Here is a 23,864-nt window from a genome sequence, read left to right on the forward strand (position 1 = left end):
ATTATAGGCAAGAGCAATACATTAATCGAATTAAAAATAAATTATTATTTTTTTCCAATCTTGTTACTCAAACTATTCTTTTCCGAAGGAGGTAATACAAAATTATTCTTTTATAAAATTTTGGTTGATCATATTAATGTAGTAAGTTGGTAAATAAATATTTAGTTGAAATTAATAAATGATTGATGTTTTTATAAAATATAAAAGTTTGGAGTTATTTTTAAAATTTTAAAATTTTCCAAATTCCCAAGTTCTAGTATTTTTTAGAACTTGGAAACTTGAAGATTTTGCCAAATATATATGCCAAGTAATAACAAATTATATGAACAAACACAAATTTTCAAATATTTTTCAAATTTTTCCCACACAAAGGCACTTCTATGCAAGTAAGCAAAGTTGTAGCCATATATGTAACCAACAAATAATATGTTGATTCCTAAGTAATTGGAATGAAACTGAAAAGCGATTTTTTTTTTTACAAAATTCCCAACATCCTAACTTAAGCCAAGACAGACGACATACCTGAAATATATCAATTCTTAACTCATTCATAAAAGTCATAAGGTTAGATTCAAATTGGGGACCACAGAAATGGGTGGGATGAGTTAAATGGATGGATTTTTTTTAAAAATAGGATATTTAAATTTGGTACGGGTTATTATAAGATCCCGAAAGTTAGAAGGCCAAACAAAGGAAAAATGTTGCAGAAAAATTGTAGAAAGGCAATCATAGGAAGTCCAGACATTTGAGAAAATCTTGAATCTGAGACGAGTCACTTTAACGATCCGTAGAAAAATTGACGAGCCATAAAATAGGCTCATAGGAAGGATTCCAAGAAATGAAAAATTTACTAAGTATGGACTTACTCTACGAGGATTTCCTACGAAACACACGAGTTCCTACGATCCATAGGAAGGACCCGTAGGTGAGGTTCAGAAACTCAATGCTTTAGGTCTTGGAAAAATTAGCAGGAGGAGAAGGGTCTATGACCCATAAAACTTTTGACAGACCGTAGATGGGGTTCGTAAGTTGGGTCTTGAGGTTGGAAAATTTGGCTAAGTGTTTTGGTAGGTTCTATGAACCATCTCTACGATCCATAGAAAAGTCGACGACCCGTAGACTTGACTCGTAAAGTCAAAGTTACAATTTCAGTAGCTTGAAATTCTGTGCACTCATTCGACGATCCGTCGACCGACCTACGATTTGTAGGTCCCTCCAATAGATTTTTAAGTGGGGGTATTTTGGAGGTTTCCCACTCATTTAATTCCTAAACTACGTCTTTTTGAACCTATAACTACCCCCACAACTGTTTTGGACCTTGAAATATACCCTATTTCCTCATTCTCTCAAATTTTCTCAACTCACCTTCTCTAAGTCTTCTCTCAAGTTCAAGGAAGAAAAGCTAGGGTTTTAATTTTCAAGTTCTTCAAGCTCCACTATTGTAAGGCTTTGATTGTCAAGGTATGTGAGAATTTATCCATGGATCCTTTCCATCCATGGAGTTCCAAAGATTTCTTTCTATTTCTATCAAATTCAATTCAATGATTATAGGATTTTGATCAAATTGCATTGGGTCAATTCAATTATGTTTTTACTTAATTCCAATGGTCTATTCATGCATGATTTTAATTCAATTACATGTTTTCAATGTATTTTACAAGGACCCATACATAGGCTTAACCCATCGATAGCCCCCTAAAGTGGACACCAAATTTCGTTTAGGAACCTTAATCAGGATTTTTTCATTTTAAACACCTTATGTAGGGCCGCAGTGAGTCATTTCGACACTCTTTTATATATTCTCAAATCTAGTTAAGCGCGTATTGACAAACGACTCTCGTGAAAAAATAGACCAATCCGTATATGACATGTGGATTTTTAAAAAAGAAAAAGAAAAACTTCACTTTAAATTTTTTTTGCCAGATCTCCAATCACATGGACCCACACTCCCTTTCTTCATCTTCATCTTCCCAAACTCCAACAAAAACATGAGAATCTCCAGCAAATTCATTTTCAGTTTTCGTTCTTCATCTTTTTCTTATTTTATTCCTTGAAATTATTATTTTTTCCCTCTCTGTAATTTCATTTCTTTTTTAATTATTTTTTATTTTCTCTTCTTCTCCATTTTCTATATAAATCTCCTCTTCTCCCAACCCATTTTCTTCTTTCTTCTTCTATTGTATATTTTTTTGTCCTTTCTTTTCATTTTTACGAAAAGTCAGTATAATTGCAGCGAAAGATATTAGTATTGAATGATGGATAAAAAATTAAATTTGATTTTCAAGAAAGAAAAAAAAATTAGTGTACAAACCTAACGAAAATTATAAGTTTTCTCAAAATTTGTGTGGTGATAAGAGGTGGTCTATGTTGGCAAAGAGAAAGAGTGAGCAGGAAGACAAAGGAGGAAAAACATTTGAATGGAGGGTGGTGTAAGGTTGCAGAGAGAAAGAGTGAGGAAAAAGAAGAAAGAGAAAAAAAATATTTACAATTTTTTTTTCTCAAACACGCTTAATATTCGTTTTGCACACACACTATGCTGAGTTAGAAAAAAGTATTAAAATGGTACAATCCAGCCCTACATAAGGTGTTTAAAATGAACAAATCCTAGTTAAGGTGTCTAAGTCAAAGTTGATGCCAATTTTAGGGGGTCACCAATTGGTTCTGCCCATACATTATGCTATAAATTTTAAGTATGGATTATGGATCTATAATCATGAAGTCTATGAATTATCATGTATGATTTATGAAAGTTATGTATTGTGATTCAAGTACATTTTCAAGTATAAAATCATAAATTGTGAAAGGTTATCTCACAATATGCAAGATCTCATGATTTGAATGCTTAAAAAGGTAAGTATCCACAAGTTCAAGTTATGATCATGATTTTCAAGGAGCTATTCTTATGATGTATTTTCATGATGTTGGATTGATTGATTTACATTTCCTAAAGACTATGTTTGATGTATTCCGTTAGGAATAACTTAGCACCGAGCGAACTTTGTAGTGGGGATCTACAAGGAAATACTAGTAGCAACCCTTAGTTTCAAAACTACGTGCCATGCTAGGTTTGCTTTAATGGTTTAGCTAGTGGATACATATAACTCATGTTTATATTTATGATACGGAGTCTACTTTGGCAAATAGCCTCTCTCTTCTCGGTGTGGAAGTTACATCAGATTCCACATTATAGCTCACATGGTCTTACATGTCGGTTAAGGTTAATATCCCATATATATGTTATGTTCTATAAGCTCTTACGATGTTTTATGATGCATTGACCACATGATTATGATTTTTAACTGTTTTTAAATTTTACTCATGTTTTCAAGATAATGGTCATGCATCACATGCTCATATTGACTATGTCTGATTATCATTGTTATGCATGTTTCTCACATACTTAGTGCATTTCAGGTAATAACACATTTTTTACCTACATTGTATCATAATGTAGGATCCGACGATCACTCTACGCACTCCGCTCGTGGCTAGATTTTGAGCTTACTTCCTCTTATTGGTGAGTCCTCATAATTCGAGGACGAGACATTTATGATATCTTTTGTTCTTATGACTTTTATTTCTTGTGTTGGTGAGCTAAGATCTTGTCTTATGCCCCATCTAGACTAGTAGAGGCATGTTAGATTTTGGCTATGTCTATGTTGTCATGTTCTTTCGGAGTTGGAGTTTGATTTCTCATTTATCGAGACATTCATATTTAGACTTTTATACCGCACTTGTGATTTAGTCTTATTGTTCTTATTTACCTTATGTATGCTCGTGTATGATATGCCAAGAGGTTTGGTTAGAGTCCTTCAGGATTCTAATTGTCGTGTCACGCCTAGGCCTAGTTTGGACCGTGACGGTTATTTGATTGCTAAGATGACACGTCTCTTTGTTAAAATTAGGGATATATTTGTGCCAAAGTATAATAGAAGGGGTATATTTGAATAACTCCAGTTCCTTCGAAATCGGTAGTCTATTCTTTAATTGTCCAGATATAAATTCTGCAAGAATATTAGGGTTTTCGTAAGGTTTTGCAATTCTTGTAACAACAATATTCAGTTTTCGGTTTACACAATTAAATTCTTTTTGTAAGGTCATTTGCAATTCTTCGATTCCGCGCGGTCGACTTTCTATTAATAATTTTGGGAATCCCATAAAGATTATGACCTGGATCAGATCGATTCTTTTTTTGAATCTCTATACGTGCAATTTCCTCGATACCAGAGGACGTTCTCATATTCTTTTGTACATAATTCTTGATACAATATCTTATTTTTTTATCTTCTTGTAAACCTTCAGAATAATTTTTGGGTTGTGAAAACCAAAGGGAATGATGACCTTGGGTTGTACCCAATCTGAAACCAAGTGAATTTATTTTTTGTCCCATAATCCTCCGCTATTATACATATCACGATACGTCATAACTGTAGATTTTTTTCCATCTCGTTTTTTTTAACGAATACATCTCGCCATATTCATCATCTAATTATTTTAAACTATTTTAATAATACATAAGTATATTTAACCCTTTTTTAAATTTTAAACCCTTTAATTAATATTCTGACCCCGCCGCTACAATAGTACTAAATAATGGACACATTCAACCATTTGCGTGATTCAACGACTGGAAGGGGCAAAATGAAATATGTTTCCAATTATAAAAAGACAGCTTTTGACAAAACACACTTGGAACCCTTCTTGCTTTTGACGTTTTCTGCCAAAGGAAAAAAACATGTAAAGCTAGTTGCCAGCAAATTCCATGTTGGGGGTTGATATATCAATTAGTCTGTGCTATTATTGGCAAATTAAAGTACATCGAATTGGTGCTTTCATTATTGTTATGACCAAAAAAAATATAAAAATATATTTATTATAATTTCACAACTAATTAATTTTGAGAATGTTGAACAAGACTGATAAGACAGGCCCAAGGCTGATAAGCCCAAGACTAACAAGGCCCAACTACCCAATCCAGTCGTTAGCTACTAAGTAGATAATTAACTAGTTAGTTAAGTTAGTAAAATATATTAGGGATAATTACAGTAAATGACCATTCGATGTATATTCAGTATATATTTCATGTATAGAATGTATCATAATGTATATTAAGTGTATAGCTCATATATAAGTAATCTATATTGTATAGTCAGTGTATACTTTTTATGACTTTTTGGCAAACTATATTGTATAGTTACTTTATATTTCCTATGATTTTTGTCTATTTTTCATGTAAATAAAATATGATTATATTTGTTGTAATCTAATTAATTTATTGTATATATTTAAAATTGTCCCTATATATTACTCCACATGATGTTTTTTACTTCTCTCTTGTATGTTTTTTCTTCTTCTTTCTTTGACAATCTTGAGTTCAAGGTCAATCAATTCATGATATCAGAGAAGGCGACTTGCGACAATTGAAAAACAACCATTGAAGAATGGTCAATAAGCAATTGTTAAATTCAATTGCATGTGTTAAAATTTGAAATCGAAAGAACCGATGATTAATCAATTCAATTAGAAATCTCAAAATCAAGCAGTGCTACAACTAGATCGATCTATAACTTTGTACAAACACTCGATTACAATCATCCTTTGTATATGCAATCCACCGATGTAAGTGGAGTTGCTATAATCTTTATTTAATTGAAAAGCAATGAGAACTATATTGTATGGAGTAAATCCATGAGAATTGTGCTAGTCAACTACAAGGGCAGTCAACAACTAATGCAATATCAAAAGGATGAAGGACCAAAGTTCATCAAGTCTCAAAATATGTCGTCTTACCAAATGGGGAGTTAACTAAAGTGTATCACATTGGCTCAAGTAGGATATCATCTAGTAGTGTCCAAAATGTGTTTTATGTGCTGAATTTAAATTTATCATAATAGAAAAGGGAACTAATTAATCAGTGTAGCACAAATAAGCACATTAAGCATAGTAAATTAATAAAATGCATAGCTAAGCAGGAATAGTGGTTCAACAAATAGATGACCAAAAAACAAAAAAAGCATAGAAGCAATATAAAAAAGAAAGAAGTTTGAGGTAACAAAGCATGGGATATATAACAAAAAACTTTGGTTGGATGCACGACAACTTTTGTTATATAAGAATTAAGAAAAAAATACCACTAAAGATGGTAGGGGATCAATAATAAGATTCTTTCATTTTTAATTAAAAGTTTTAAGTTTGAGTTTTGAATAAAAAAAACCTATTAAAAAGTATTTTTCTTTAAATGGGCATTGCATGACACGAATTTGAATTAATTTAAGTCCAATAAGAATATTAGAGACACTGAATGAAAATAAATAATAAAAGGAAAGAAAAAGATATGGAAAGACAAGTTAATGGTTGAAGCATATGCTTAGAAGATCCTCCCTCCACCAACCTTTTTCTATAGTTAAATTAAACCCTCCTACCAATCATCCTTTTTCTTTGAATATCACTCTTCTTCTTTCCCCCTTAATCCTTCTATTTTCTTTCAAAAATGGAGGATCACAATGATGATGAAGATGTTGATGATCTTTCTTCTTTGGTGTGACATATCTTCATGAAGTGACAATTTCTTTTGGGCAACTACATATCCTTTGGCAAGATTCAAGACTATTTATTTATTTAGAGAGATATGAGTGTGTTTTTTGTTAAGAGGAATTTTTGTTTCCTTTTCTTGAAGTTCTCCGATCCAAATATAAATGCACATCAAGGGGTTTATGTTATTCAAATACTATTCTCTAAGGTGTACATCTTTAGTTCTTTTCCTTGTGTTTTTTTATGTATCTTGTTTGATGTATCATTACAATAGACTAGTAATAAAAGGAAATTAATCCAAGTCTCAAGTCTCACTACCTAAATCTCTCATAATTTTTAGATAGATTTATCTTTCATGAGAAGTATCTTAAGGATATACTCTTTCCATCTCAAAATTAATTGTGGTGTTTCTCTTTTATACGCTTTTTTAAAAAATATTAATTAGGAAAGATATTAACTATTTCATTTTTATTTATGTTTTAAGATATAATATTTCTTTATTAAATATTTATATCATTGAGGTGTTTGTAGTCTTAAAAAATAATTAGTATCAAAGATGAAATGGAAAAAAAAATCCTAAATTTTTAAAATGCTAAATAATTTGAAATAATTATTTTCAGAGGGAGTTATGCAAATTCACTAGTCACCATAATTAGTTCAAGTAACCAACAACACTTTCTCATGTATTGTGATTTCAACTTTCTTTATTATTAATTGTTATTGTTATCTTCACTCTGTTATATATGTCCATGTCCAGTGTTCACAAAGTTTCTTTTATTTATAACTTCCCCTATTGTTTATAAGGGAATTGGGGTGGATTGCCACGTTGAGGTCTCTATCTATCTATATCTATAGGGTTGGCTTGAAAATAAGACATTAAAGTAGCTTAATTGTTTTGGGCCTCCACTTTTTTCCTAACAGTGTGATTTTTCGAAAGTTGCCTTCCATCTCTGATTGATTACGCTTTAACCTAGTGTGCAAGTCCTAGTTTTCCTTTGTGTCAAACAATTATGACGCTCTACAACAATGCATCAAATCAAGTTCCATAGAAGAACTTAATTCCAGTTACACACAGTTACGTTCGAAATTTTCCTTGGCCGGGAAAGCAAGTGTATATATTGCTAGCACTTGTCCACTTGCCAATATGTTATGTTTACGAGCAATTGCAACAGAGTTAGTTTTTGGAGCAAGATTTCCATGTCATGGACAGCAAACAGTGACTAAGTACGCGCAACTGATTGAATCTCAATCATTGGGTCAAATGCATAACAACACAAGAAATGATGCCGAAAGCAGAGAATTTCAAACGCTTTGCTTTCCAAATAGTAAAACCACAGTATACAAAATCCAAATATCTGATGTTGCATGTTTATGCATATTATGGGTTTTGGAGTTTGGACAGCAACGATGATCAAGTTGGTAAATGCTAATGCATATTATAGTTAACTCATAATAACAGAGTGAACTAAGATTATTTTGAAAGCACTATGCTGAGGATACTTGAGACTGCTTTACAGATTTCATGTCATCATGATTTAAGTGACGCCCCTACTTTCACGAGGTCCTCAAGTGCCTTCGAGATCTGCTCCTCTGTCAAGCCCTCCAGTCGGATGCCCCTTTCAACTCCGAGGTCTGTTACATATCAGAAGGTCGATGAGTAAAAAAAAAAATGGGAAGAGACATCACTTTGGATAACAAAGGAATTTGAAGGCGAAATAAAGTTTGTATTAGGAAAGTCGAAACCTAAACTTCATCAACTTTGTCAAAAATATGAAATCTAAAGGCCAAATAGATACATAGATAGCCTCCTAAAGTTGTCACCTTTTTTTTTTTCTTTTTCATTTAGACATTTTAATTATGATTATTACCTATTAGACACCTACGTATATCGAAAAGGTAGACTATTAAACACCTCAATGATGGTTCTTACCAAAAAGAAACACACAAATGATGTGGCAAAACACCCAATTAATAGACAACACGTGACTATTTTCATTTTACTTTTTCTTTTTTTCGCCTCTTTTTCTTTCTCCTCCACTTAACACTCTTCCGTTTTCTTTGTCATTTTTCAATTTCAAACTCCTTACAAACTCCGACGGTCCAACCTCTTCTTTATCTTCTACTTCTTCACAAATTTTCTTTTTCTTCAAAATAAATCTGGTCTTTCTTCAATTTCTTTTTCATTGTCACTCTTCACCTCAAGACAAAAATGAGTTTCTAAATTTTCATCTACATGTGTATACAGTGTAAAAATACACCAATTTTGCTTCCTTTTTTCAAAAAAAAATGTGTGCAGATGTAGGTCATTTTGCTTATTGTGATATAATCAGTTTAAGGTGGGGGGAGAAGAACCTAAGTCACTGCAAATGGGTTGTTTGTGTCTATAGTGGGGAACCATTAGAATTTAGAGGTATGCAATGATGACTTGGTGTACTTTATCAATAAGCAGAACCTACTTTTTGTTCCTTGGTTCAAAAGTAATTAACGGTGATTCTAGGATCAAGTTATGTTTATAAAGTTTGTTTCGCGAAGTTGCAAGCAAGATTCATGTTGGTGGGCTTGCTGACTTTTGTGTTTCTATTTGTGCACTTTAAACTCTGGCTAAATATAGTGAGCCCGGAGACCAGAAACTAACTAATGAGAACTAATTGAATTTAGACCGATTAAAAAATTTGTTACGTAATCTAAACTGACAACACTGCTTTGTATTTTACTGGTTCCGCATCCGTTAATGGAGTTCTGGTAAGCAACCCAAATAAGAGAAAAGAAGAAAGAAAAATGCATTTCACCTATTTGAGTGCTAGACTCCGAGTGAAAACCCTCTTGTGCCACATCAGCATAAGGTATTCAATAGACACATTTTAAACATACTTAAGGTGCTTAATAGGTAACTATCCAGTTAAAGTGTCTAAATGAAAATATGTGACTACTTTAAGGGGTTGTGTATGTACAACAATAAGATACCTACCTTTGTGGGGTAGAGGGATTGTTTCCGAAGGAGTTGTCTATGTATTTGGCCAAATCTAAACTTCATCAGGTTTGCCTTCAAAGGACTACAATTTAAATTTTAAAGTATTACCGAAAGGATTAGTGGCTAACACCTAAAAGACCAAACCACTAGCGAATTTTATAAACTATACTCAAACTTTGATCATTATATCAAACACTTCAATCTCTTGGAATCCATGCAGACCTAACGACAGTAGGACACCATGGAGATAGGTAATACTAATTAAATACCAATTAATTAGAATTATGAGTTAGGCATGTTAGTACGATTACTTTTAACTCATATGTTCTCTATGAGCCTTTTAGCCTATCAGGCATATAAAATATTATGCAGAGCTCCTAGTACTTTTTAATTTTATTTTGTATAATATTGGTCTGATACAAGCCTAAATGGAGTGACATGGTCAATAAGGATTAAAATAGCTGACCCAACTTACTTGGGATTGAGACCTAGTTGTGTATATCTAAACCCATCAAACTCCCATAATTTTCCAAATAGTTTTTGCAGTCACATGAATTTTGTATTTTACCAGTTTGAGTAACTTATTATGCCAAAATGTCCTAAAGTCATTTATCTTCTAGGTTAAACTTCGGGAAAATACATACGTTGCTGCTTAAACTAGTCCAAAAAAGTCATTTACAGACTGAAACTTTAAGTGCGACCCATCACCGCCCTGTTCTTGTTTAAATGGAACTAATATCCCCCCTAAAATGATGACATGATCAAGAAACTGTAGTTACTTTCTTTGAAGCGCATAAAAGTTGCTTAAAACAATTTTGATTATCCAGATTTCACTTTCCCATTGGACATTATATAAGCTTTTTTTTACTTACATTTTTTTTTCTTCATTAATTCCCTTTTCTTTCTTTTTTCTTTTTTTATTCTTAATCTTCCTTCATTCAATGAAACATGTCTTTACCTTTCTCTTTCATGTTTTCCATTTCTTCTCTACCAGGGCCTACTCTATATTGCCGCCACCTTTTACTCCTCCTTCCACCATCACCTCCACTCCAACCTTCCACCCTAACTACCTTCCACTCCATTTCCACTACTTTCTCCTTTCTTTCTCTCTTCCACAATGGCCACCACTTCACCGCTAAATACCGACTTTTTGAAGCCCAACTGAAATGTTTTCCAAAATTTAGCTATGAATCTGCCGCTTTTTCCAAGAAAAAAGTCTCCAAATTGGTGACTGTGTCTGCAAATTTGACTTAGCCTGAGAAACTCCAAAAAAATCATCTTCTTCTCCTAAAGGAAAAAAGTCATAATTTTGCCTGGGACTTTTTGAGGAGAGAATGCATAATGAAAGAAAGTGAGAAGATGATTGAGATCTGAAAATGAGGAGATTGTGTTGTTGATTTTTTTTTTAGTAAACACAAACTCCAAATACTAACAACAGCGAATATTAATTGCAATAAATGACTGAAATAGGGAAAATAGCAATAACTAAGAAACACTGATTGATAACTGATAAGAGATGAATGGGAAGAGGGAATAGACAGAAATTGAAGATGACAGAGTAACTGGTTGGAGAAGAAGAGGGATAAGAAGACACAGATGGAATTGAGGATGAGAAGCACAGACTTTGCCTAAGCATAATGATAATACACATAGTTTTCAAACCGCAAACGACAACCCTTTTACTCTGTTGTCACGTGCTTCCCTACTTAACCTGGATTCCAAGCAAATCTCTTGTTGGGCTGTCTGATTCTTTGGCCTCTTTGTGGTTTAGCACTTAGCCCAATAACTTGGCCAGCCTCTATCCAAATAACTGACTTATAAGCATTATCTGAGTTATCCATGATCACAACATTTTTTAAGCCAATCCAGAGGTCTCCAACAGAGAAAATGGTTGAACAAACTGGTGTGGCTTGTTGTAGGGGTTGTAGATATTGGACGAAAATTGTGAAGGGTGTGAGAGTACGGTGGAATGAAGTGTCATTTTTTGTCCCTGAGATTATACCATGGAGTTTGTAGATTTTTTAGATGGTAGAATGGTTTTTTTGGATTTTTTTGTTCATTATGGGGGGAGGGGAAGGTGAATTGTATCGTCGAATTGTCTAGGGAAAAAAAAGAAACAACAACAACAACATACGCAGTGAGATCCCATAAGTGGAGTCTGGGGAGAGTAGAGTGTACGCAGACCTTACTACTACCTCGTGGAGGTAGAGAGACTATTTTCAAAAGACCCTCGGCTCAAATAATGTGCAAATGAGTAAATGAAACGGGTCAGCGTGTGTACAGACAACCAAGACAAATTCTGGTTGTGACATTTCAAGGGATGCTATATCCACTTCAAACAAGAATAGAGAGGTGATAGGTCATACATAAAGTTTGCGTGTGCAAATGACTTTTCCGGACAAGTTTAGGGGGCAGCCTATGTATTTTCCCTTACACTTTTCATGTGTGGAATTTAACATCAATGTCCTTACCAGATCATATGTTAGGCTGTAAGCCAAGTACTTATCCAGATACAGTTATGAGTTTTAAGTAAAACAACAACTTACTGAGATGTAGAAATGCATAAAATAGGAGAATTTTCCTCATAAATACTATGTTGCTCGGACTCTACTCTTCGAAAGTGTCAGCATGTGCGTGTTGGATTCTCTAAAAGTAGTATATTTTCAGAGAATCCAACACGGGTGCGGCATTGAAAGTGAAGAGCCACGCAACTTAGCATAAATATATTAATTGAACGTAAAAAATGTAACAAGCAGAAAATGTCTAGTACCATCATATACAATAAATCAAAGACTCGTTTTTTTTTTTTAAACAAGAACTCAAAGACCTGCTTCAATTACCGCATCCAAGGCCTAAATACGAAAAGGAAAAACAATAACTAAGTAATATTACTCCCTCCATTTGACCATTTCAAAAATGTCTCTCCTTTTTGGATACTCTCTACCTTCAATTTTCCACCTGTTATATTTAAGACAGACCATTTGACGTACATTCTACGATATCTTTATTTAAAAGTATTCTCTAGTTTCTCAAATTTGTATCAAATTAAAATCAGATAAACACATTGAAACAGAGGGAGGAGAATTACCATATCTGGCCCAAAGCTGCGGTTCGATGGAAGTAGCCTCACGAATCAAAATAGGCAATTTGGGGTTATGGGTCTTGAGATCTCTGTAGTTTTTCTCAATAAACGACCTGTTGAATATTAAACAAATTATATTCCAGAAAATCAAATAAAAACAAGGAAAAACAAGAAAGATTTTTTTTTTTTCAAAAAAAGAAGAAGTAAGAAACCTAGTTGCAGCACTTTCAGCAGATGTTGGAGAAAAAAGGAGACGAAGCTCCTTCAGATTACGAGATAGATTAGCTCTCCACGCCATTTTCTTCTTAATTTTAGCTTTCCCTTCAACTATAACCCACTTCTTGTATTTTGTATTCTTAATTAAAATGTTGTGTGTACATTTTACTTTTTTGGGCCAATTTATCATGGGCCTTTTCATTACATAAATGACCACATAATATAACAAAAGAAACTTTGTTGCTCATTTGGTGTAAGGAATTTTTGGGAAAAATTACGTGGGTGACTATTTTTTAATAAATAATTATTAATTTTAGTTTTTTTATTATTATTATTTATAGTAATACATAAAAATACTACGATAAATATGATATGTATTAAAAGTAATTATGCATTCAATATAAATATATTATAAGTGTTTTAAAATATATTATGCTTGTTTGTTAAGAAATTGACACAATATATTATAATTGAATTAAAGTGTGTGATAAATGTACTATTCATGAATAAAAATTGTATTATATGTGTTTTATAAATTATTCTCGATAATATATATTAAAAATGTATTATAAGTGTCCAACCCAAAAAATGTTATTGCTATAAATGGTAAATATTTTTCTTAATATAGCATATTTATGTAAGTTTCCTTAATTTTGCCTAAGATTCAATAGTTTTGGAAACTGACTGTAATGACCCATAAGGTCGTTTTGAGTACTAGAGCTTTTTATTTCATAAAAGACTCATTCCGTAGATTTTTAATGGATATTTTGGACTATTCGATAACTATGGTTATTTTAATTGAGGGGTTAATTTAGATAACTTATTTAATTAATGGGCTAAAGTGGTAATATATTTAATACCTTGTACCACTTATTCCATATTTATTAAAATAAGTTAGTGGGGTTGTAACTTTTAATACCTAATTTATAAGAAAAGAATGACAGAAAATACCTACAGAAGAGAGCATCCGCCTGTTCCTTGAGGTAATGCCCAAAGTTTAATGTTGAGTTGAGTATTTTGTTTATTGTATAGATGCCAATTATTAAATTATTAGGGATAGAAAAGATAAGATGTTAACGGAGGATGAAGGAGTATGAACAATCTAGGATTATTGGAGGAGTATGAATTGAGAACATGCATATGCGCCGTCACTATATTTTTTTTTTTACAGATTCTCGACCTTTAATTATCTTTCTTAGATTATCACTTTTAATTCATGGTTTGATATATTAAGGTAGATAATTAAATATTAGGCGTATTGTATTATATGAATATTATTAGATTTGTGTGGTTTGAAGAAATTGAGGCTTAACCCTAAGTTTAAGATTGAGAAAATTAATTATAGGTTTGAGTGTGTTGTTGGGTCTAGGTTAAACATATAAATAATATTGGTGTCTACGGACTAGTTTACTTATAAATATTATATATTTGATAGATTGAAAACGATCTGAGGCATTGAAGAAAGGAAGGACATTGGTGGATTAGCTTGCTTTACTTCGGTTCTTCGGTTGAAGTAGGTTATGGTTTATTCTATATCATGGATAGACTATTAATAGCGATTGATAGTCATTGAGTAATGTGTGAAGTTCACGATGCATTTAATTATTGTGGTTTGGATGGTTGATATGTTGTTGTGATTGGTCTGAAATCCCGAGACCGTGAAATCTAAAATCTTAAACTTGCCCTATCAAAAATGGTGTCTGGAATAAAGAAGACTTGATGAATATTGTTAATGAATTGGAATGTAATAATAAAGAATGATAAATTAATTATATTTGGATCGGGTGTCACATTCTGACACGATATATTTGGATCGGATGTCACATTCTGATACGGTATATTGGATCGGGTGTCACGAGCTGACACGATATATTTGGATCGATGTCACATTCCGGCATGGTAATATTAAAGGAAAATAAATTAAAATGACTTAATGCTACCCAATCTCCAAAAACTCATTTCCCAAAAGAGCATGATGTGGAGGCCTGAGTCCTCATTGTGATCTTAATATTATTGATTGGTTATATAATTGTTCATTGTGTTGTCACTTGATCTTGAACTTATTGGTTGTCACCTGTTAAGTGCTATGGTTGATTTTCCGCTACTACTTTATGCATATTGATTTCTATTTTGAGTCGGCCGATGATATCTACTCAGTACATGTTGTCCTGTACTGACCCCTATTTGTATTTTTCTTTATTTTGTTTTGTGGAGTGCATCGAGTGTTCCACCAACTTCGACTCGACCTCAGCTCTAGTCAGTCTCCAGTTCATAAGATTTCAGGGTGAGCTATCCTTCTATCTCGTGATGGATTCTCTCGGTCATGGCATGGTGTCTTTAGTTTTCAGACACATTTTGTTATTTATTTATTCTGGTGTTTGACATTTTCAGACTTAGTTTTAGAATTTAGAGGTCCTAATGTGATGACTTTCAGATTTTGGGGAACGTTATGTAATAGATTTTAGTGATTTTTGTTATTTTTTACTTTAATAAGATTGAGCTTCCGCATTATTGTCGTGGTTTATAAGTTGAATCGTTAATGTAAGTTAGAGTTTGTATCGTTGGTTCTCCCACCTAGGAGGTTAAGTATGGGTGCTACTCATGACCCCGTTTGGATCGTAACACTGACTCACAGATCTCTACTCCTACAGTTGAAAGGACCATCTCTGAAGCACATTCCGAGGGAGGCTAATATAGTAACAGATTTATTAGGAAAATATGGAAGAAAAATGAAGTATCCACATATGGCCAGTAACAAGCTCCATGTTTTTTAAACATCTCCTTCTCTTATAACAAATGCTTTTGAAAGAGATGCGAACTATTTCCTTTAGATTATTTCCAACTTGTATGGATGAATCTTCTGCTAATTAAAAAATTCTTCCGTTTTTAAGCAAAAAGATAATTATTTTTTTTGGATATTTCAAGAAGTTATAAATAATGAAGAGAGTGCGATGTGTACCAACAAGATTTTCTATTTTATTGATTTATGAACAATTGATCAATACAAACAACTTTTGTAGAATTCATGGCCAATTGAGTAGATTTATTGTATTAAAATGTCCCCCGACTCTTGCAAAACTAATTTGTGTCTACAACTTATGCTTGACAGACAATAATTTTTGTCATGTAAGAGCCAGAAACAAATTCAAGACCACCTCTTATGAAAATCATTTTTGCAAATCACCCAAAAATTTCCCTGTCAAATCATATAACAATTAGTAGGCTAATAGCTATGGTCGGCCATCGGTGTATACTCAAGTATGTAATTTATACGCACGGATTACATACACATTATATCACATAATGAGATTTTTGGTCATCCTAATGTACTGATTTTCAGGCTTAAGCCCCAAATACACCCTAAAAAAAAAGTGCTACACCTAATCCACTTTTAATTTGTGGCACGAAAATTAGTTTTGTGATCTTCAACAAATGCGCTGGAAAGTGTGGAATGGTTAATACCTAATCCTTATGATCATTGATCAACTCCATTTATCCTAATCATACTAAAAGTGTTCAAATATCCTCCATTTTGTTAATTTTTTGTATTTATATATAGATCACAATCAATTCATTGTTTGCATGAAATTCAAAAGAATCATTTTTGAAGAATCAAACGCCAAAAACATCTCTCTTCCATATTATTAATCTTCTTACAACAAATGGCAACCTCCAATTCCAATCCTTTTCAACTCAAATCCCTATTCACGTTCCTTGTCATTCTAGCTCTCACAATCACCTCCGCCACCTCACGTAGAATCCTCGATGAGGTGCTCTCCACTCCCACCGTTGCACCAGAAGCTCCTCATGATGCTGACGAGAGTACCCCAACTTCAGGGGTATCTACAACTAATGGTGTTGCAACTCCTGTTGGTACAGGTGCGGGTATTCCAGCATCTGGTGTTGCAGGAGCTTCAAGTGTTCCAGCACCTACTACACGTGCAGGTGCTGACCAGCCTGTTACAGCTGGAGCAGGTGCTGACCATCCTGCTACAGCTGCACCAGCTATAGCAGGTGAAGATGATCATGTCTTTTCATTCTTCATGCACGATATTCTAGGAGGATCAAACCCTTCAGCTATAGCCGTAACGGGTATAGCAACCAACCCTTCACTCAGCGGTCAAGTTCCATTCGCAAAGCCAAACGGCGCAGTTCTAGCAGTAGACAACGGTGTTCCTGTCAATAACGGGAACAGCGGAATCATCAGCAACAACAACATCCCTTTCCTCACAGGCCTCAGTGGAACAACTCCAAACGTAATCCAAAACAACGGAAACAACAACAACATAATCGGTGGAGGTAACGGTTACCCTGCCATTAACATGGCTCAATTAGGATCCGGAGTCACTTTCCAAAAACTCATGTTCGGTACAATGACAGTATTTGACGACGAGTTAACAGAAGGTCATGACCTCAACTCGGGCTTAGTTGGAAAATCTCAAGGATTTTACATTTCTAGCTCAGAAGATGGAACTAGCCAAACTATGGCATTTACAGTAATGTTTCATAGTGGAAGTTATAGTGATAGTTTAAGCTTCTTTGGGGTTCACAGAGTTAGAGTCTCTGAATCACATCTTGCTATTATGGGTGGTACAGGAAAGTATGTAAATGCTAAGGGATTTGCTACTGTCAAGACTTTTCCGGCTGCAAATCAACAGACAGATGGTGTGGAGACTCTGTTACATATTACTGTGTATCTTGCTTATTAATAATTAGCTAGTGTGTTGTTGTAATAATTTATTGCTTGTATTTGTTGTGTTAAATTTGTTTACATGTTTGTATTAGATGTTTGAAGGTAATTAGTTCTTTGAAAATTTTATTGAACTTAATTAAGCATGAATTTTGTTATATTTCGTTCACTAATCAGCAATGAGACTGAGCATGATGGCAGGAGGGGAAGCTAGTCTGTATGTTATTGGTCGGTCGAAATTAGTAATTTTGGTTCAAAATCTATATTTGCTTTAAGAAAATTCACTAGGTACCACCTTGCAGGGGCGGACCTAGAGGTAATCCATGGGTACATCTGAACCCCCCTCGTCAAAAAATTTCATTGCACATATAAGGTATTTTTAAGAATTCTTATGTGTATATATTAATTTTGAACCTCTTGAATAGAAAATTAGAGGCTGGCTTAATAATTGAGGGGTTAAAAATTAACCTTGAGGTTTCAAGTTCAAATCTTAAACATTATATTTTTTTTTCGAACCCCCTTACTGGAAATTCTGGATCTTCCACTGACACATTTAAAACTATTCAGAGTCCAATGTCAACAACTTGTCTTACAAAAGTCAAGTTTTCACACGGATTGCCACTATTTCGAGGTGGTCTTTAATTTTTGCCATGTAAATTAGGATTTTTAGCTTGTCCTTATTTCTCATTTAATGAAAATTTTACATATCAAAGTATTTTTAACTATGATCTATATTGCAAGGCTAAGGTTTAGAGAACTTTTGTCTTATATGGCATAAGTTGATTAGTTGCTAAATTAAAGGTATAAGTTTAGAAAATTTTTGTTTTGTCCGACATTTGTGGATTCTCCAACTGAACATATGTCTTGCAAGACATAACTTGAGGGTTATAAATTTCTTAAGGCATAATATTCTGACGCCAAACTTATATCTTATAAAACATAACTTATGCCTTACAAAAAAATTTTTATGTAAAAAGTATTTTAGCTCTCATTTTTATTACTTAAAATGTTTGAAGGCCAAAAAAATAGTAAACTTTACTTAAATCCCATAATGGAAAAGTCTAATTACTATACATCCCTCATTGTACCAAAATTATCCGATTTCCCCTTTTTTTTTCAATTTTTCTGATACATTAGTGATGTATCTGATACATCAATTTATCTGTAGAATAATTAATGTAGATCATCTATTTATGGATAATATCTTAATATAAGGTATGATTGGTTCTTTAAATCAATTACTGATCTAATTAATGAGATTAATTTGGTTAAAAAAATAACGGTTATGTACATGAAGATTCAAGCCAAAAAACAGAGCATAAATTCGAACCAAATTCGATTTCAATTTTTTTTCTAGTTTTGCTGATACATAAGTTATGTATCTGATACATCAACTTTAGATGTAGAATACTTAATGCATATCAGCTATTTATGGTTAGTATCTTAATGTAAGTTATAATTGGTTATTTAATTGAATCACTGATCTAATTAGTGGGATTAATTTATTAAAAAAAGCAATTGTTATGTTCATGAAGAGTCAAGCCAAAAACCAGAGCATCGTCTCGAATGAAAAAAACAGAGCATCAATTCAAATCGAAGTCGATTTCAATTATTTTTTCAGTTTTGCTGATACATAAGTTATGTATCTGATACATCAACTTTAGCTATAGGATAGTTAATGCACATCAGCTATTTATGGATAGTAGATTGAGATAAGGTATGATTGACTCTTTATATCAATTACTGATCTAATTAATGAGATTAATTGGTTAAAGAAGACGACAGTTATGTACATGAATTTTGAAGCCAAAAATCAGACCATCGACTCCAAGGAAAACAACAGAGCATCAATTCAAAACAAACTTCGCATTTCATCAATTAATCGATATGAATATCCCAATACTACTAAGACATTCTGGAGTTTGACAATCCGATGTTAGTTATGAACAATACAAAAGTGATGGAATCGTTGTCGGTGACAATGTATCTTACTCAAATCTAAAAGCAGCAATCGCTGCTGAATTGAGTGTGGATGAATCAGAGAAATATATTGAAATCCGATACATAGTTGAAGGTAACTCGTCACCAATATATATTCGTAATGATATGGGTGTTAATCTTCACATATAGTTGAAGAAGAAAGAGCCTGATTTCGTAAATTATCCCCTGTGCATCTCAAGCTCTGATATAAAAAAATGTGAGATAAAATCATTCGACAGTACATCTGGAGCAATCGTTTGTGCCGAATCAAACGCGAATGAGTCCCAAATTTTTGGTTTAGAAGAATCTGGTAATGTCGTAAATTATTATATAACAGAATTGGATTTGACGAACTACATAGCTGATACAAATGGTGCAGAAGTGAAGGAGAATCAATTCTATAAGGACAAAGCAACTCTAGTTGACGTAATGGCCAAATACAAAATCAATAATAAATTTAATTTCAAGGTTAAAAGATCCGACAGTAAAAGGTATGCGCATATTCTGCATTTGGAAATTTTTGTTTTGGATATTATCAAACAGTATGTATCAGATACATATGAATGTGTGTATCTGATACATGCTTAAAAAATTATTTTTTCCTGTCATGATACATCAAAAACTCTATTTCTGTAATTCAATTAAAAAATAATGATAGTTATACTGTTAAAAAATATTGTTGTCAGTATGTATCAGATTCATATGACTCTATGTATCAGATGCATTTTTATTTTTTGTTCATGATACATACTAAGAAGCATGTATCAAGTACATGCGTTGACACACTTTCTATCAGAATGTCACTTTGTTTGGTGATATTATATATGAAAAAATGTTGGTATGATACATGCCATTTTTTTTATAAAAATGCAGTTATGTGTTAATATGCTTTTCAGATAGCTGTTGTTGGAGAATGAAAGCTTCATGTTGGAAAAAACCCGATATATTCAAAGTTAGATATTTCAATAGTGAACATTCATGTGCACTAAGAGATAGGATTTTCAACAAAGTTCATGCTACAAAGGCTTTTGTTAGTGCATTCACAACACCTAAATTGGTTAATTATAAGAGAATTCTCACCCCTAATGATATACGAGAGGATATTAAATCAGCGTATGGAATTGATATTACCTATCAACAGGCATGGCATTCAAAAGAGCATGCTTTGGAGATGTTAAGGGGAAACCCTACTGATGGATATAGACAGCTGCCTGTATACATATATATGCTAAAAACCGTATATCCAAATTCATACATAAGTATGCACAAGTCATCAACTGATGAGTTCATGTATTTGTCCATAGCGTTAAGGCCCTTGATGAAGGGGTTTCAGTTTTGTCGACCAGTAGTTGTTGTTAACGGTGTGCATCTTGATGGACCTTATAAAGGGACGTTTGTATCAGCTAGCACACTTGATGGGGCAGGTATTACTTCTTGATACTGTTGCTTATTGAATAATAGTGTGTTGTCTCATTTGTCACATTTGTTGTGAATCTGATGAATTCTAATAATTATTGTATCGCTATTATTGATTTTTTAGGTTGCATATTACCGTTGGAGTATGGTGTTGTTGATACAGAAAATGATGCATCATGGACGTGGTTTTTTCAGAATTTCAAGAATGCATTTGGAGAGAGGGACAATATGTGTGTTGTATCAGATAGGAACGAAAGCATAATCAAGAGTATAAGCATGGTATTTCCCAATGTTCCTCATTTTGCATGCATATGGCATATATGGAAAAATGTGTGTACTAAATACAGAAGGAGCAAAGATGTACTAAGTGACATCTTCTATTCAATGGCCAAGGCATACCAAAAAGATGAAGTCGATAAATTAATGGCCAAAGTTGAAAGAATCGATCAACGGGTGGCATAATATTTAAAAAATACAGGATACGAAAAGTGGTCAAGGGTTCATGCCACTGTCAACAGGGGTAGAATGATGACTTATAACATTGCAAAATGTATCAATGAATGTCTTGTTGAAGCACGAGAGCTGCCTATAATTGACTTTTTGGAGCAAACAAGAATGTTATTTGGTGCTTGGACTGCAAAAATAGGGAAATAGCATCTTATACAAAACATACTTTGGGTAAAAAATTCGAAGATATCCTAGTTTCAAACACGATCAAGTGTTCGAGAATGAAGGTACACGACAGTTATTTTTAAGTAGATAAGTACTTGATACATAGTTATTTGATACATTAGTTAGGTATAACCTTTGCTAATTATATACTGATACATCATTTCTTATACATCAGTTCTGTTGTTGATACATCAACTGTGATACATATGTATGAAGTTTATTTCCTGCAAGTTTTTGATACATCAGTTATGTATAAACTGTGCTAATTAAACACTGATACATAAATTCTAATACATCATATGCGTGAAGTTTGTTTCATGCAGTTTTTTGATACATTAGTTAGGTATAACCTATGCTACTTAAATACTGAAACATCAGTTCTGATACATTATTTCTGTAATTGGTACATACTTTCTGATACATATATGTGAAATTTATTTCCTGCTGGTTGTTGATTCATCAGCTATGTATACCATGTGCTAATTAACTAATGAAACATCAATTATGATACATAAGTTCTATAGTTGATACATAAGTTCTGATATATATGTGAAGTTTATTTCCTTCAATTTGTAGATTAATCAGTTATGCATAACATGTTCTAAATATATACTGATACATCAGTATAGATACATTATTTGTGTAGATGATACATAAGTACTAATAGATATATGTGAAGTTTATTTATTGCAGTTTGTTGCTTCATCATTTAGGTATAGCCTGTGCTAATTATATACTGATATATCAATTCGGATACATCAAATGTGTAGTTGATACATAAGTACTGATACATATATGTGAAACTTGATTCCTGTAGTTTATTGCATTATCATTCAGGTATATCCTGTGATGATTATATACTGACACATCTGTTCTGATATATCAAATCTGTATTTGATACATGAGTTTTGATACATATATGTGAAGTTTATTTTCTGCAGTTTGTTGCTTCATCAGTTATGTATATCTTGTGATAATTATTACCCTTTTACATCAGTTCTGATACATAGTTGTGTATGTGATGCATAAATACTGATACATATATTTGAAATTTAATTCCTGTAGGTTGTTTCTTCATCAGACTATCTTTATTCTGTTTACGAATTAGGTATAAGATACATTGTGTGTCTAGAAAGAAAAACATGCACTTGTGGTAGATTTCAACTAGACGAGATACCATGTGCACATGTAATTGCAGTGTTGAAGAGCAAGAACATTACTGACCTACACCCATACAGTTCTGATTACTACAAACCAGAGGCGTTGGCAAATACTTATGAATTACCAATGGTTCTGCCAAATAAGAAAGACCGGTCTGCTCCGAAAGAAATTTTGGAAGAATTTGTCTTGCCACCAATATACAAAAGGATGCCAGGAAGACCAAAAAAAGGGAGAAAAAAGTTTGCTAGTGAGAAGATAACAAGTAACACAAATTCTTGTGGACGTTGTGGCCACGAAGGCCACAACAGAAAGACTTGTAATTTCATTCCTAAATAGATATGTTGTTTATGGTATCTCGGTATATATTTTATTTGAATCATATAATTACATCTATTTTTATATTTTGTATTTGAGTTTGACACATGACATAAACATACAAATCTTTTTCAGTTGATATATATCAAGATTAGTACATTCGATTCTGATACATTAAATATAATGTATCGGGATACTTAAATCAGCAGTTACATTTAAAATATTTACAATTGGTGAAAAACAAAATTGTACATTCTATTGCTATAATTGTTTTTAAAAAAAATACACGACGTCCATCGGTTCTCCTTGACTAGGAAAAATAAAATCTCACATGGGTTTGTTTTGGATCGTTATTTTCCCAAACATAAACATTCTTGTCTTTTTGACAACCATAATTCCACAAGAGTTGTGGGTGATACATAAGATCTTATTTGATATAGGTTGTAGATGTACCATATGCAGTAAATCTTGATATATGCGAATCTGATACATAAGCAAGATGTATCATAAGTATTAAATCTTGAGACATAGAATTCTTATGTAAAAAATAACTGTATCGGAATTACTAAATGTTGAGAAATGAGAATCTGATACATGTACATGATGTATCAGAAACAATAAATCTTGATGCATGAAAATCTCATACACAGACAATATGTATCAGAATTTGCAAAATGTGATACTTATGAATATTATACTTGATACAAGTTTGATATAGTAGAATATGATACATAAACTTTGATTTTATATTCGAGTTTGACACCTGATAAAAACATACAAATCTTTTCAATTGATATATGGAAAGATTATAACATTTCAGTTGCTTACTG

General features: G+C 32.8%; 2 protein-coding genes and 1 pseudogene across 2 annotated transcripts; 2 read left to right on the forward strand and 1 right to left on the reverse strand.

Annotated features, from left to right (window-relative positions):
* Positions 1 to 7,812: 7,812 nt before the first annotated feature.
* LOC129904429 (NADH dehydrogenase [ubiquinone] 1 alpha subcomplex subunit 2-like) lies at positions 7,813 to 12,932 on the reverse strand. The gene is made up of 3 exons (XM_055979996.1): positions 12,797 to 12,932; positions 12,591 to 12,697; positions 7,813 to 8,163 (listed from the first exon to the last, which is right to left on the reverse strand). The coding sequence occupies exons 1-3, from the start codon at positions 12,880 to 12,882 to the stop codon at positions 8,060 to 8,062; spliced, it is 297 nt and encodes a 98-aa protein (XP_055835971.1). The 5' UTR covers positions 12,883 to 12,932; the 3' UTR covers positions 7,813 to 8,059.
* A 3,466-nt stretch (positions 12,933 to 16,398) lies between these two features.
* Positions 16,399 to 17,598, forward strand: LOC129904022 (dirigent protein 25-like). The gene has a single exon (XM_055979552.1). The coding sequence runs from the start codon at positions 16,463 to 16,465 to the stop codon at positions 17,507 to 17,509; it is 1,047 nt and encodes a 348-aa protein (XP_055835527.1). The 5' UTR covers positions 16,399 to 16,462; the 3' UTR covers positions 17,510 to 17,598.
* Positions 17,599 to 19,377: 1,779 nt separating this feature from the next.
* On the forward strand, positions 19,378 to 23,055 carry LOC129903762 (uncharacterized; annotated as a pseudogene).
* Positions 23,056 to 23,864: the final 809 nt, after the last annotated feature.

Source organism: Solanum dulcamara, chromosome 9, assembly GCF_947179165.1.
Source record: "Solanum dulcamara chromosome 9, daSolDulc1.2, whole genome shotgun sequence".
Classification (NCBI taxonomy): Eukaryota; Viridiplantae; Streptophyta; class Magnoliopsida; order Solanales; family Solanaceae; genus Solanum; species Solanum dulcamara.

Coding starts and splice junctions, on each gene's coding strand:
- LOC129904429 (XM_055979996.1), bottom strand. CDS start 12,882: ATGGCGTGGAGAGCTAATCTATCTCGTAATCTGAAGGAGCTTCGTCTC. Junction 12,698..12,796: donor GCTGAAAGTGCTGCAACTAG/GTTTCTTACTTC, acceptor AATATTCAACAG/GTCGTTTATTGAGAAAAACT. Junction 8,164..12,590: donor GCAGCTTTGGGCCAGATATG/GTAATTCTCCTC, acceptor GATATGTAACAG/ACCTCGGAGTTGAAAGGGGC.
- LOC129904022 (XM_055979552.1), top strand. CDS start 16,463: ATGGCAACCTCCAATTCCAATCCTTTTCAACTCAAATCCCTATTCACG.